General features: G+C 38.5%; 1 protein-coding gene across 1 annotated transcript; it reads left to right on the plus strand.

Annotated features, from left to right (window-relative positions):
* The first annotated feature begins 11,799 nt into the window (after positions 1-11,799).
* Positions 11,800-12,738, plus strand: LOC121451828 (putative olfactory receptor 10D4). Its single transcript, XM_041657595.1, has one exon. The coding sequence runs from the start codon at positions 11,803-11,805 to the stop codon at positions 12,736-12,738; it is 936 nt and encodes a 311-aa protein (XP_041513529.1). The 5' UTR covers positions 11,800-11,802.
* The last annotated feature ends 4,113 nt before the right edge of the window (positions 12,739-16,851 follow it).

The raw sequence follows: 16,851 nt of genomic DNA on the forward strand, positions 1-16,851 counted from the left end.
AAAAATGGGATACTGAAATGAACAGAGAATTCTCAACAGAAGACATTCAAATGGCCAAAAGACACTTAATGTCATGCTCAACCTCCTTAGTGGATCAGGGAAATGCAAATCAAAACAACTTTGAGATATCATCTTACACCTGTCAGAATGGCTAAAATAAAAAACAGCAATGATAGCTTATGCTGGAGAGATTGTGGAGTAAGGGGAACACTCATCCATTGTTGGTGGGAATGCAAACTTGTACAACCACTTTGGAAATCAGTATGGCCGTTTCTCAGGAAACTAACAGGATTTATTTATTTATTTATTTATTTAGTTAGTTAGTTAGTTAGTTAGTTTTTAGTATGTAGGAAACAAGGGACTAAACCAGGGTGTATTACAGAAATGCCAGCAATAGGGTCCAAGTCAGAGTTTTCTGGATTCCACGATAAAAACCTCAACATTGAGTGCAGAGTTGTTGTTATAATCATAGGATGAGTAGGTTCATATCAGGCCCTTTGAAACACTGCTAAATTTTGTCTTACTGACATTATGTATTGGAAAATAACTTTTCTATATGTTCCACTAACAATTTTAGTCTGCCAATATCTATACTAAAAAGTCACACAACTCACAAGATTATCAAGTCTTCATACTTCACTCTCAAGCTCTTTGGGTACTGTTTTAACTGTTACTGATTTTCTGAACTAGGTGATATAGGAATAAAAGAGTAACAATTTACCCAAAGTTCTCTGAGTCTCGCATCAAGGATCCTATCATCCATCTCTGTCCTTAACTATGTTCTTGGTCCACTTGCATTACTTGTCTTTCCATATCTGTGATCACAATACTTGACAACACATATTAAGGAGGGTGGTGAATGTGTTTGAGCTTATAGTTATAGAGTCTACATTGAAACATCACTTGATTCTGTGTGTATGGGCCTGTAATGCAATCATAAATAAACAATGTGCCAGTGATATGTCATAGATGGTATTCACTTCTTGATTGGCAGAGAGCAGAAACAGAAAATGACAAGGCTTGTGACATGGTGCAAGCATTAAAACACTACCCAGTGAACTACTTCCTCAAGATAGATGCATAACCTAAAATTCCAACCAGGAGTAATAATGTTACTGTATGAGGCCACGTATTCTAAATCTGACATCATTGTCCTTTCACTCAATGTCTCAGACCCATCTAATAATTATAACTTCACTTAATTTCTCTATAAATATTTTTCTTGTTTTTTGTTGGGCTATTTTTTAGTATTAAATAGATTCTTCTTTTATACAATACATCCTGATCACAGTTTACCCTCCCTTAATTTCTCCCATCTTATTCCCCCTGCACTCAGTTTCCACATTGGTCAAAAGATCAAGCCCCTGCTGTGATGATGATCTCTGTCTAGGCTCCAGAAAGTAAGCCCTTATAAATCCAAAATGACAAAGTTGCTATTTATAGAGGCACAAGAAACATTCAAATTCCAAAATGAAGAGAAGGAAGAACACAAAAGGGATTAGACGGAAGAAAGACTAAAACTCAACAGGGCAGACACTAAATCCTGTAGCTATATGCCCAGCATCTAGGGATCTCACCGATTATGCATTTGATCCTGCCATTTTTGTTACACATGGCCTTTAAAAAACAAAAACAAACAAAAAACCATAATTTTTTATTGATTCTTTGGGAATTTCACATCATGTACCCTAATCCCACTTACCTTCCAGTCCCTCCATAACTGCTGCTCACTGATTCAGCATGGTCTCCCAAACAAAAAAAAAAAAAACAAACAAACAACAAAAAAGCCACCTGGTGTCTTTCTCACACCATTTTCTCCAATCGGCGCTATCTGCAAGATATTCATTGCAGTGAGTCTTCGGTCTGGTTCAAGGCCTCTGATACCATAATTCCTCTTGGGTATCCTGCTGTTGCCATGAGTCATAAAATCCTGCAGTTAATGTCCATCCTTCCTCAGGACCAGAGCATTCAGGTACTCCAGCAGGCCAAAGAAGGGGTAGATATTAGTGTGGACTAACCCAAGGTCCATGATGTAGGTCTGGATGATAACTGTGCAGGTCTCAGTCTGGGCCACCACCCATCTCAGGTGAGGGGAAGATCATGTTTCTTAGACCCATACTTTCTGGTTCAGCTCTTCCACCCCAGTAATAGTAGTAGCATTTCAATTGTAGTATAATAAATAAAGACTGCCTGAAGATCTGAGGGTAAAACAGTTCTGCTAGTCAGCCTTACAGTCCAGGCTGTAGTAACACACACCTTTAAACCCAGTAGCCACAATGACACACATTTTTAATCTCAGTAGCCACACTAGTTGCCACAGAAACCGGGTGTTGAGTGTCTTTAATCACATTGGGGTGGTACACACCTTTAATCCCAGCCCCTAGAGAGAATTATAAAACAGGATGAAACAGCTCTCACCTCACAATCTTATTTTGAGATTCCAGGAGGCAGGATTGCCATTTCAGACTGAGATCTAAGTAAGAGCAAGTGACTGGCTGTTTTACTTTCTTTTTTTTTTTTTTTTAATTTTTTATTGAGAAAAAGAAAAAAAAAGTTTCCCCCTCCTCCCAGCCTCCCATTTCCCTCCCCCTCCTCCCACCCTTCTCCTCCTCTCCCCCCTCCTCTCCCCCTCCCTCTCCAGTCCAAAGAGCAGTCTGGGTTCCCTGCCCTGTGGAAAGTCCACGGTCCTCCCCCTTCTGTCCATGTCTAGGAAGGTGAACATCCAAACTGGCTAGGCTCCCACAAAGCCAGAACATGAAGTAGGAACAAAACCCCGTGCCATTGTCCTTAGCTTCTCATCAGCCCTCATTGTTCGCCATGTTCAGAGAGTCCAGTTTTATCCCATGCTTTTTCAGTCACAGTCCAGCTGGCCTTGGTGAGCTCCCAATAGATCCGCCCCACTGTCTCAGTGGTTGGGTGCACCCCTCGTGGTCCTGACTTCCTTGCTCATGTTCTCCCTCCTTCTGCTCCTCATTGGGACCTTGGGAGCTCAGTCCGGTGCTCCAATGTGGGTCTCTGTCTCTATCTCCATCCATCACCAGATGAAGGTTCTATAGTGATATGCAAGATATTCATCAGTATTGCTATAGGATAGGGTCATTTCAGGTTCCCTATCCTCAGCTGCCCAAGGAACTAACTGGGGACATCGCCTTGGGCTCCTGGTAGCCACTCTAGGTTCAAGTCTCTTGCCAACCCTAAGGTGGCTCCCTTAACGAAGAATTGTGCTTCCCTGCTCCCCTATCCAACCTTCCTTTATCCCAATCATCCTGTTTCCCCAAGTTCCCCAATCCTCCCCTTCTCATTTTTCTCTCCCCATCTCCCCTTACCCCCATCCCACCTCACCCCACTCCCAAGATCCCAAGGGTACACTCATCCATTGCTGGTGGGAATGCAAACTTGTGCAACCACTTTGGAAAGCAGTGTGGCGGTTTCTCAGGAAATTTGGGATCAACCTACCCCTAGAACCAGCAATACCACTCTTGGAAATATACCCAAGAGATGCCCTATCATATGACAAGGGCATTTGTTCAACTATGTTCATAGCAGTATTATTTGTAATAGGCAGAACCTGGAAACAACCGAGATGTCCTTCAATGGAAGAATGGATGAAGAAAATGTGGAATATATACACATTAGAGTACTACGCTGCGGAAAAAAAAAAAACCTGACTTCTTGAATTTTGCATGCAAATGGATGGAAATAGAAAACACTATCCTGAGTGAGGTAACCCAGACCCAAAAAGATGAACATGGGATATACTCACTCATAATTGGATTCTAGCCATAAATAAAGGTCACGGAGTCTATAATTGGTGATCCTAAAGAAGCTAAATAAGAAGGTGAACCCAAAGAAAAACACATAATTTTCCTCCTGGCTATGGGAAGTAGACAAAGCTGTTTTACTTTCTTTTTTTTTTTAATTTATTTATTTATTAAGGATTTCTGCCTCGTCCCCACAACCGCTTCCCATTTCCCTCCCCCTCCCCCGATCAAGTCCCCCCCCCCTCATCTGCTCGAAGAGCAATCAGGGTTCCCTGACCTGTGGGAAGCCCAAGGACTGCCCACCTCTATCCAGGTCTCGTAAGGTGAGCATTCAAACTGCCTAGGCTCCCACAAAGCCAGTACGTGCAGTAGGATCAAAAACCCACTGCAATTGTTCTTGAATTCTCAGTATTCCTCATTGTCCGCTATGTTCAGCTAGTCCGGATTTATCCCATGCTTTTTCAGACCTAGGCCAGCTGGCCTTGGTGAGATCCCAATAGAACATCCCCATTGTCTTAGTGTGTGGGTGCACCCCTCGTGGTGTTTTACTTTCTTGATCTTCAGGGTAAACCTCTGTTTCTGACCCTGACCTTTTATTAACCGTGCTTTATTTGCAACCCAACTTTTTGTGGCATGAATTTACAGAAAAGCCATTTATCTGAGGCTTTTTAGCCACCAGCCCAGTCCAGGGCTGGGATTGGAGTTACAGTTGTAAGAATCAGAACCCAAACCTAGGTACCTGGGTTCAGGAGAAAAACTAATGCTCCCAGCTTCCATCTGTCCCAGATTAGCTTTCACGTAAAGATGGGAAATGCACAGATAATCTGGATGGTGTATGTTATTGTGTTTTCTTTGAATTATTTGACTGCCGAAAAAGGACCAAGAGCTGCTAAACGACTTTTGATTATAAATGTTGCTGGATTAATTCTATTTATATACTTTCGAAATGCCTTGACTTCAAAATTTAATTCAAAAGATATGGTACTTTGGAAAGGAGGTTTTGCTTTTGTTTCTACAGGAATTGAGAGGCTGTGGATCCATTCTGATTAAGAAAAATAAAGTTTGATCAAAATGCCTTGACTACAAAATTTAAGTCAAAAGATATATTATTTTAGAAAAGTTTTGTTGTTGTTTCCATAGGAAATGAGAGTCTGTGAATTCATTCTTGATTAAGAAGAATAAGGTTTGATCAAAATGACTTGACTTCAAAATTTAAGACAAAAAATATGTTACTTTAGAAAAGAAGTTTTGCTTTTGTTTCCACAGGAAATGAGTTTCTGTGGATTCGTTCTTGGTAAAGAAAAATAAGGTTTGAGTGGCTGTGGATTCATTCTGAGTTAAGAAAAATAAGGTTTGATCAAAGAAGACCCCTGTAAATAATCTTCAATGGGAAAAAACAACCCAGATGATCCAACATTTCAGAGTACATTTGTTGTAATTTCCTCTAAGTTCTACATCCAGAACAGCTTCAAGACTGTTGGCTGAAGTGATTCAGCCTCACCGAATACTTTCATTAGCATTTAGCCATAATCCTAATTTTTCTTTGGGTTCCCATAAGATTATGTCCCCAATCAGCAGTAAGTAGCCTAGAAAACTATGCCTACCTTCCCCTAAAAAATGGATTATGGATCTTTGTCTTTGTTTAATGTGTTGCTTTCATGTTGTTATGGACAATGGTCAGGGGGATAAAAGCAAAAAAAAAAAAAAGGAATTAGATTCAAGGTTCTTGTTTTGAATAATAATAATGATAATAATAATAAAAGACCAGGTGGTGATGGCACAGAGCTTTAATGCCAGCACTCTGGAGGAAGAAGCAGACAGATCTCTGTGAGTCAAGGTCAGCCTGTTCTACACAGTGTGTTCCAGGACAGGCTCCACAGCTACTGAGAAACCCTGTCTAGAAAAACCATGAAGGAAAGAAAGAAAGAAAGAAAGAAAGAAAGAGAGAGAGAGAGAGAGAGAGAAAGAAAAGGAAAAAAAGAAAGAAAAAGAAAAAAGGGGATATAAATAATGGTAAGATAGAAAGGTAGATTATTGAATCTACTTTGAAAATAAAAAGGGAGGATATAGATATGATAAAATGAAAAGGTAGATTATTGAATTACTTTATGAAAGCAACTATTAGCTCTAAATGTTTTACATTGGTTTTACTTTTATATATTATATACAAATTTTGTACATTGAAACAAATTTGAGATTAATTTTGTTAAAGCACATTGTACATATGTTTCTAATCTTGTTCAAGCTATTGTACCTATATAGTTCATTTAACAATGTAATGCAAATTTCAAGTCATTCCAAATTATTATTACCAACTGTTTAGGATAATAAAGAAATATAGGTTAGCAGTTAATCACCTAGTACAATTGAAGTTTAAGCCATATTCGGTATGTTTTCAAGGTCAAACAAAGATATAATTTAGATAGATAGGTCATCTTCAGACACTTCAGAGATCTACAGAATATGGCATTTAGGATTTTTTTTTTTTTTTTTTTTTTTTTTTTTTTTTTTTGGTTTTTTCGAGACAGGGTTTCTCTGTGGCTTTGGAGCCTGTCCTGGAACTAGCTCTTGTAGACCAGGCTGGTCTCGAACTCACAGAGATCCGTCTGCCTCTGCCTCCCGAGTGCTGGGATTAAAGGCGTGCGCCACCATCACCCAGGCTGGAGAGATGGCTCAGTGGTTAAGAGCATTGCCTGCTCTTCCTAAGGTCTTGAGTTCAATTCCCAGCAACCACATGGTGGCTCACAACTATCTGTAAAGAGGTCTAGCGCCCTCTTCTGGCCTTCAGGCATACAGACAGAATATTGTATACATAATAAATAAAAAAATATTAAAAAAAATAAAGCAGTAGGATGTTTTAATAATCTAGGTTTTTTTTTTTTTAATGACAATGAGACATGTCTGCTCCTGGCAGCTCCAATCTACCTCAGAGAAGATAATGGGCATCGACCAAACTCCACATGGAGTTTACTTTCTTTGTGACAAAAGTAAGCCACTGGGCAGGAAAATGCCCCTGCCTTGACTATTGACATTATGCTGTCCTAATTAGACAAGCAGGATATCAATGTCTGTCTAATATACTGGGTCTGTAGGCCAAAGAAGAATGTCACAACATTGCAGAGGAACTTTGGGTGACTGTCATAGCAGCCAGCTATTTCTGTCATTACTCACATCCCTGCTTACTCATCTAATCTTATTTCCTTTTTGTGTCTCTGAGGGAGTTGAAGATAAGATAGCTATAGTTATAGTTTACCAGATACAGAAGGCAAGTTACAATAGAAAGTAAATTAGGTATATATCTTTGGACTCACCAAGATAAGATAGATATGAAGTATTTTCTCTGAATTTGTCAAATGCAAATGGTCTAGACATTGATTTATTGCCTGTATATAGTCCAAAAACCCCATCAAATTGTAATAAAGTAAATGCACACATGCATACATGCATGCATGAGCACACACACACACCATAAAACCAGAACAGAATTGTATAGAGTTCACTTTACGCTTGGCAAGTACTCATATTCATTTTTTCTCTTTTTTTTAATCATATTCATTTTTTTTGTACTTGTGTTTCCTAGATCCTGACTATCTTACAGAACAGGGGATTGTAAATGTTTTCTGGCCCAACAAACCTCTCCTCTGACATAAAAATCCAAATCAGACCAAATCAAACTGAATTAGAAAAGGCCAGGATAAAGTGGATGCCAGCGCTCCCAGGAAGTCCTTCAGGCTCCCCAGGGAGAAAGACCAGGAAACCACAGAGAGTGGGAAGAAAAACTGAAGAGGCCTCATGTTTATTCTCTGGAGGGCAGTTTAAATAGCTTGTGAGAATGGTCTTGACCCTCTCTGGGGAAGGGTCACCACCATTTGACAGGCTTTCTCGAAGGTGGAGTTTGGACTAAGGTAATTCCCAGGGGAGGGGGCTTGAAATGGAGCTTTCCACTCAAACATTTCAAAATCAATTTCAGGGGCTGCGGTGACACAATAAAACAATCCAGACTCCTTGGATAAAGGGGTCACCAGCTCAAGTCTAGCTACTTCCTGCAGGTATGGGGTGACATGGGAGAAGGAAGAGTTGTGAGTTGATTTGCTCACACTCAGCAAGAGGTGCAGCTGGAGAAGCATCTGGTTTACTATCTTTCTGGAGACCTCAGGCATCTGTTCCTTGTGGAAGATGAGAAGGCAAGTGACTAGGAGAAAAAAATGTACTGATATTATTGGCCCTATGAATGGGACTAGCCATGGGAGGGGTCATTAACTGTCAGAAAGAATGGGACAGAGAAGTGCCTGGGTTGTACAGGAGTGGCACTGGTGAATAAGGAGAACAGGTATGCACTTTTAAAAGCAGATTTTAGTTGGTATGTGTCCTTTTGAGCCAGGAACATTGGTACCAATGGTGAAGTCCCAGGAGCTGGGGTGATGGAGGAAGGTCATTGGCTAATAAAGGAACTGCCTTGGCCCATTTTATTGATTAGAAGATAGGTGGGAGGAGTAAACAGAACAGAACGCTGGGAGGAAGAGGAAGTGAGCTCAGACTCCACAGCTCTCCTCTCGGGAGCAGACACCTCAGAGAGACGCCATGCTCCCAGCTCCCAGGCAGACGCACGCAATGAAGCTCCGACCCAGGATGGACATAGGCTAGAATCTTCCCGGTAAGTGCACCTAGGGGCGCTACACAGACGATTAGAAATGGGCTAAATTAATATGTGAGAATTAGCCTAGAAGAGGCTAGATAGAAATGGGCCAAGCAGTGATTAAATGAATACAGTTTGTGTGTTGTTATTTCGGGCATAAGCCGAGCAGGCGGCCGGGGTGCTGGGAATGCAGCCCCGCCGCCCTTATTACTACACTGGGGGTATTGGTGTTGTCTGGAGGGCCCTTTGCAAATTGGTCTTGGCCCAGACAGTAGGAGTGACCTGTAAAATTTGCTTGAAAATGTGTGGGGTTAAAATAGGCTCTGAAGACTTAGTTTTTACCAGACCTGATTTTTAAGACAGTTGAAACAGTGAACCATGCATTACCCAGTTAAGACTTGTAAACATCATATTAAGGTCAATGTGGAACTGTAGAGGAAGATATTCAGAACTTACACTTCTTTAAGATATAACTAGAGTATACTTCATATTTACCTCTTAATATCTTTTCTAAAAATAGGAATATTCATAATTGTAATGAATACATTTATAGTTTAATGAAATTGGCATGCTACTACTGGCACATTTTACAGTCTTGTGATTATTTTGTAGTTCATTTACCATGATAGAGTAAATATCCTGCCCAGACATAATTTAATGGAGGAGGTAGATGAGATAATGCATGTTTGGCTGTGTGAGAAATACTTATTTGATAATGTATTTATGTTCTTTTATGAAATGATGCCAATATGGAGGCCTGCTGTGAAATAGCTTGCTAGCTGTTTCAGGAAAATGTCCTGTGGTTGCCTGGCAACTACTTGCTATGTAATTTTTTTTTTTGCCAATAGAATAAGCACATAAGCTGAGATGCTACTGAAAATAAGTAGAATAAAACATTCTCTTTCAATTAACATCAACCTTTATAGAAACACATATATAAATATGTACAGAATTATATAAATATATATAGAATATGCATATTACGTAGAAATTAAATAGAAATATAAAAATTATACAGAAACATGATTACAACTTAATTCATTCAAGTTCTGAGAAAGGGACTGAAATATATTAAATTTTAGCAGCCAGGGTTAGGAAGCCAGTAGAGAGGTGGTTGATTAAGTCCCTCAGTACACATAATTTCCAAGGTTTTTCATTAGTTTCATAAAAATTCCAAAAGTAATGTGAAAACAAAAAAAATTCCAAAAGTAAAAGCAAATAAAACCTTCAAGTTCATTTTCCCAAGGAATCTGAAGTGTATATGACTTATGCTACCTTGTTCCCAAGGTTACATTAATAAATAAACAAGCAGAGGTAAGAAAAGACTCTCAGCCCAGCAGAGCTAGCTGCATACAAGTCCCTCTAGGAGCTCCAGAATCCAGTTTCCACAAGTCCAAAAAAAAAAAAAAAAAAAAAAAAAGACTCCTTCCTCTTGGGACTAATACCCAAAGGAAGATCACAATTATTTAAAATTTCTTGTGTTGTGAATTATTGCACTTCCTGGAAACAAACAGGAAATTGCTGCCAGGGAGCTGCAGCACACTTAGATGTGCAGTATTCTGCTAGAAGCTGAAAAAATGAGGAGGAATAATTATTAATTCCAATTTACAGACTGAAGGATGGTGAGACTCCTTTCTTCTGCTGCAGGTACAGAGGGAAACAACACTCAATAACAACATCCATCATATTAGGCTTTCTATTGGCTTAGTAAGTGCTCAATGTCTCCTTCACCTTTAGCAGAGTGCTCAGTCTCTCAGTCACTAGGGATATAATATGGGAGAAGAGGGCAGATTTATAGGCAATAGATTTTATGAGCTAATCTGTAAATTTTTTTTTTTGGTTTTTTGAGAGAGGGTTTCTCTGTAGCTTTGGAGCCTGTCCAGGAACTAGCTCTGTAGAACAGGCTGGCCTCGAACTCACAAAGATCCGCCTGCCTCTGCCTCCCGAGTGCTGGGATTAAAGGCGTGCGCCACCACTGTCTGGCTGCTAATCTGTAATTTAAGGATAATACTGTACTGGAAAACTGAAAAAATATATAAAAATATGTAAGAAAATTTCAAAATATAACAACTGGAAAGGAGTGTTTTCTATGCCCACCCCTTCTGTTTAACTCAAATATGGTTCCAGAGTTAGACTTTGCAACCTGAGGTAGTGGCAACAGTAGCTTCTTTGTTCTACATGGAATGCCAAGGCCTTTCTTTAGGCAGTTTTTCTTTGTTGTTTCTTATGATTCAACAGTCTTGAAGAGAGTTAAAGTGAGTTGGCAGATGATGATACATGCTTATGTTCAGAGATGAACCTATAAAACTAGATGCAGCTTTCTTGGTGAAAAGCAGTAGAACTTTATACCATTTAAAATATCTGTGACTTCACTCTCTGCACTCTGATCTTTCCTTCCATACACTTGGACAATAATACAGTTATTAGGTGACATTTTTGAACTGCACCTACTTAGTTTACCTCTTGTGACATATGTTAACAAATATCCTTTAACAATGGAACACAATATGAAATGTGAGGTTTGGACTAAAGTGTGTGTATGTGCATGTGTCTCTGTGCATGTGTCTGTTTGTGTGTGTGTCTGTGTTCATGTATGTACTTGTACAATGTATAGTATGTATCTAAGAAAGAGAACGAGGCAAAGTTTCACTATTATATAAGAAGCTAGACCTACGGAGACTTTAGTCACTATATTATTCTAACCTTTTCTTCATACAATCCTTAGAATTATACCATGTAAAATCACAAATCCTCTGTTTTCTCAAGATGAGTAAGCAAGCATTCATACTTCTGTGTAAGAGAAATGTAGTGCATTCATTCAGCTTCTGGATTCAGTAATATTCAGACTTCAAGTTTAAAATCATGAAGTATATTCTTTTTGTTGTAATTTTTTTTATAAATACATTACTCTTGGTCCTAGATCCTGTATGCAGTGTGCAATGTGATTGAAAGCATAACTTTTCATTAACTAAAATTTTCTTGGAAAAATTTAAAGCTATGCATAATGCATCTTGATTTTGCTAACTCCACACTCTTTTTTTGTCACTCTTCTACCCCTTCCTTTTTACTATCGTCCCTACAAGAGCAATTATAGGGCGCTTTCTTCATTTTGGAATTATCATGAACATCTGTAATGGTGGAATAGGATCATTTATATGAATATAAGAAGAGAAGGGACCAACATTGGAAGCTACTTTCTTGATGAGATTGTTAAGACACCATCTGCAATTGCTCTAAGAGTTACCTTTTGAGTGACATCGTTAGAAACACAATCTGCAATTTGGTGCCTAGCTGACAGAATATATCCCATCATTGGGAGAGCCAGTTCTGTCTAGAACATATCTCGGTAAATACCACTGTCTTTTTAACTCCCACAATTTCCCAGGATTTGATTCTTCTATAAACATGACAAACCACACTATGGTGACAGAATTCACCTTGCTGGGCATCCCTGAGACAGAAGGCCTGGAGAAGGTCCTGCTCCTCCTGTTCTCAGCCCTGTATGCCTTTGCCCTCCTAGGAAACTTCCTCATCCTTACTGCGGTCATATCCTCCCAGCAACTCCACACTCCCATGTACTTCTTCTTGGGAAACCTCTCCATCTTTGACTTGGGTTTCTGTTCCACTACAGCTCCAAAGATGTTGTCATATCTTTCAGGACAGGGTCGAGGAATCTCTTTCCAGGGCTGTGTTGTACAACTCTTCTTCTATCACTGTCTGGGTTGCACAGAGTGCTTCCTGTACACAGTGATGGCCTATGACCGCTTTGTTGCCATATGCTTTCCTCTGAGATACACAGTCATCATGAACCACAGAGTGTGCTGTGCCTTGGCCACAGGGACCTGGATGAGTGGCTGTGTGCACGCCATTATCTTAACTTCCCTCACTTTCCAGTTGCCCTACTGTGGACCCAGTGAGGTGGATTATTACTTCTGTGACATGCCTGCCGTGTTACGGCTGGCCTGTGAGGATCCTTCTCTAGCACAGCAGGTAGGTTTTACAAATGTTGGTCTTTTATCTCTTATTTGCTTTTTCCTAATACTTGTGTCCTACACTCGAATTGGGATCTCCATCTCAAAAATCCGCTCAACAGAAGGGAGGCAGAGAGCGTTTTCCACCTGCAGTGCCCACCTCACTGCCATCATCTGTGCTTATGGACCTGTCATCATCATCTACCTACAGCCCAGTCCTAGTCCATTGCTTGGTGCAATAATTCAAATTTTAAACAATCTTGTGACACCCACACTCAACCCACTAATCTACAGCCTGAGGAATAAGGATGTGAAATCAGCCTTGAGGAACATATTTCTTAAGAGAAATCTCAGTCTGGAAAATAAATAAAAAATGTCTAAATATTTGCTTAACAATGTTTGAATCACAATTTGATAGGTCAGATTTGCCTCAACAACTTATATCTCAAGATAAATTGACATCTATAGCTTCCAAGGCATTTTAAAATGAAATGTACATTACATCAGTTTACCACGTTCTTCGTTGTTTGAAGACACATATTTATTTTGTATTTCCTTATGTTTTATAATGAAATATAAGTGATAAAGTGTCTTAGAAAGTCCTGTGTTGATTTTTATGTTCTGTGGATTTTCTCCAAGCACTCCTCTTCTCACAAGTATTTGTTAGTCATCTGCTCCTTTAAAGGATTAAGAGATACACTTACTCTCTCAAATAGACTAAGGCAAAATTTCATATATTTTCCAAAAAAGAAAAGATAAGTTCAATTTTCTACCAGAAATTCATAAATTCAAACTAATTCAAGTTATATTTATGGTGAACTCTTCCAAGCATACAATCTCATGTGATTTCATACTTGCTTCTTGTGCACATCTTCTTACTCAACTTAATACTGTTTCTTGTTCTGTAATTTTACACCTTAAAAGGCACAGATGTGAATTACTTCTCAATGGGTGGTCAGTAAATCTCCTTTGTTAAGTGTTGCTTAAATCAAACAAAAAGAGCAATTAAGTTGAACTACATTTATGTGTTTTGTTTCTAAACCAGGTAGTCTTTTTAAACTTTCCAAGGGATAACATGTGTTTCTTCTCTTTTTATAGTAACATCTAAAAGGCATTTACCTTTATCTAATCACTATGCTTCAAAATACCAAGAAATAAATAGAAAAGTTTCATTTGTAGAACCTCATTGAAGCTTGCTGCTGGCTTCAGGAATCTTTTCTGTGGTTGACTGACAATAGACTGCTGTGTGATGTTATACCAATAGAATAGGAGCATTAGCTGAGATGCTGCTGAGAGGAAGCAGGGTAAAATATTTTATTTATCATCAAACTTTATTTTCTATAAGACTAACCTTTTATTTTTTCAAGTCCCCCAGTAAATCCTGAAGTTTATTTAGTTTTAGCAATCAGAGGTGAGGAAGCCAGCAGAAAGATGCCTAGCTAAAACCTTGGCATACATGATTTCTATGTTTTCTTCTCAGTTTCATAACGTTCCTCCAAGTGAAAGCAAATAAAACTTCAAGTTCATTTTTTCCATGAAAGTTGAAATGCAGAGGACTTATGCTACCTTTTCCTGAGTTTACATTAATAAATAAATAAGCAATGGTTAGAAGAGACTTTCAGAACTAGATGCTTCCGAGTCCCCCTACGATGCAGCTATCCAGGCTGGGATGGGCTTTTCTATGACGCAGCTGCCTTTAAGTCATTCCCGCTTCTCTAAGTGACTGTTCACACACCCTACTCTTAGTCATCTCCATCAACTCGTTGGATAGGCAAGTCTGCCTTCAGCTATCTTTTTGGACTACATTGAGTTATATATCTCACTAATAATTATCCATCGATTCCAGATGCTGTACAACATTTAAGTGTCCTCTGTGAAGTGAACCCTATTTTGTGTTCCCATGGTATGTAAACACAAAGTTCTGAAGGTATTCCTATTCACTGGCAAAGGAGTGAAATCAACCAACTTATGGTTTCTTAATCACACTTTGTTACCTTCAAATAATGTTTGAGAATGCTCCATTTAACTCTCCTATCGATTCTACCAGGTGTGTTTCTCTGGGGTGTTGAGTTCTCCTCCATGAGAATTAGAGCTAGTAATATGGAAAACTGGTGGTGGGAGTTCCACAGTCATATTGACTATTACGTCTTTGGCCTGTTCCTTCACCTTCTTGGGCTCCAATTTCCTCCCTATCTGTTTTGCAAAACAATGCCTTCTTTATGTGGATACCGTAAGGATTTGGTGGTATTCATTAAGCCATTGAGCAGCATTTGTAATGATGATGCCTCACAGAACCAAAAATGTCATTTGGGAGATTTTTATGTAATCCCAATCATTCCCAGTTGTTATTAAATTAGTGATGATCTGAAAATGTTAAACACTTAACAAAATGTCTTCACCTGGTGAATATTGAAGAAATATTCTATATACTATTGAATTTTCATTAAATTACAGCAGTGTTGACTTAGCATATTAATTAACAATGATGTTCCAGGAATTAATCTCTTTTTTTTCAAAGATGTATACACCCTAAAATTATCCCAAAAGAAATGAACATAGGTTAATTAAACAGCTCAGGAACCAAATTGCTCAGAGCATTCAACTGAAAGTAATTTTACCTGGGGATCACTCTTAGGTTTTGTCCAAGATTTAGTACTTTTACTATTAACAAATACTGTAAGAAGAACTAACAAATCAACCTCTCCATCACACCTGTAGTTAAAAATTACAGGTAAGAAAAAATTCCTGGGAGGAATACAGCAGCCAAATACTCAGACATCTGGAAAGACTTATTTCACCTACAATCAAAGTGGGCCGAACCTGGAGTTTTATGCAAACTGAAATGAGTTGTTTGAGGGGGGTAGAGTTCTGCTTTGGGAACCCTAACATGGCACTTCTTGGGTAGCCCATGTTTGCCTGGAACAGTATTATATGTTCTCAATAATATCTAAAATTTTACTTATTTATTAATGTATGTAAATGTATGTAGATGCACATGTGCCACCTGGATGCACGTATGAAGAACCCCAACAGTAAGTGACTGTGACATCTGTGTGTGACGAAGTTTAGCAGTCACCAGAGCATCTGATTACGCAAAATACCAGTGGTCTATTATGAGGTTAAGTGTATTTACCATAGTTCAATCACCACCGAGTTTTTGTATTAGACTAGAGAGAAAATATGAAGAGTTAGCTGTAGTTACTGTGGAAACAGCAGTTATGATGAGCAGAATAATATTTGTGGGCAAATAATCATATCAAACTAGGAAATTTAAAGAGACTTGGGCAGGATAAAAGGAATAAAAAGGAGAGGTCTGAGAAATCTGATTACAATGTTCTTTAGCATCTTGTGATTGAATGCACTCTGAAAATTACGTTTCAATTCTCATTATTAGTGACCACTTCCCCCAAATCCTCAACAAACATTCCCTGTGTGTACTCGGGGAGTGTGAGTCGGTAGAAAAGGACAACAAATGAAAATAATTCATCACCTCTCAGTGGAATCAGGGCATTTTATCACAAATGAGTTTGGAGAAATGTATCATATAACAGGATTATAATGCCACAACATAGATCTGTATGTCATGGGCAAATTTCTCTCTCTAGAAAATTGCTCTCATTTTTCCTCTCAAATATTTAGCTTTAATAATCAGCCTTACTAGGTCCCATTCTTATGTATTAATTTTTTTCTACATGAAAAAAGCTTATAAAATATTACAAGATATCATAAAGCAATTAAAGGAGACATTTAGGGATAGTAGTGAAAGTTCCCCGTATGTGATCACATGACTGATCATTTATGAGAACACTATTTCAAACATACCTCTATATAGGAAATCATTTATATGGATATAAAAGTGAAATGTAGATTGATTTGATGTTTTGCCCTTTCTACCTGCTAAAGAAATGACATTTATGACTCAGGTAGAATTTCTGTCAAATTATTTACTTTTTCTTATTGTTTTTTCTTTTATTTCTGAAAAGGAAAAATTTAAATACTAATTTATGAACATGTATGTTTCTAACTAACATGTTTTTATGCATAAGAAATCTTTAATGTGTCCTAAGTCTTATTTTCTCAGAGTCAAATCAATACATATTTAGAAAGGGATAACAAAATAATGATAAATATTTCAGATTTCATACATCCCACTCTTTTCTATTTTTTTTCTTTTCCTTTTTTTGTTTTTGTTTTTCAAGACAGGGTTTCTCTGTGGTTTTGGAGGCTGTCCTGGAGCTAGCTTTTGTAGACCAGGCTGGTCTCGAACTCACAGAGATCCACCTGTCTCTGCCTCCCGAGTGCTGGGATTAAAGGCGTGCCCCACCACCGCCCGGCTCATCCCATTATTTTATTTATTTATTTATTTATTTATTTATTTATTTATTATCTATTTTGTATCCCAACAGTTTCCCCTCCCTCCTGTCCTTCCAAGACCTACAGCTCCAACTGTGCTCTGCACCCCCTACCCACTCCTCCTCCCATG

This window comes from Microtus oregoni, unplaced genomic scaffold (assembly GCF_018167655.1).
Source record: "Microtus oregoni isolate MIOR12 unplaced genomic scaffold, Mior012 000008F_ref0000371, whole genome shotgun sequence".
Classification (NCBI taxonomy): Eukaryota; Metazoa; Chordata; class Mammalia; order Rodentia; family Cricetidae; genus Microtus; species Microtus oregoni.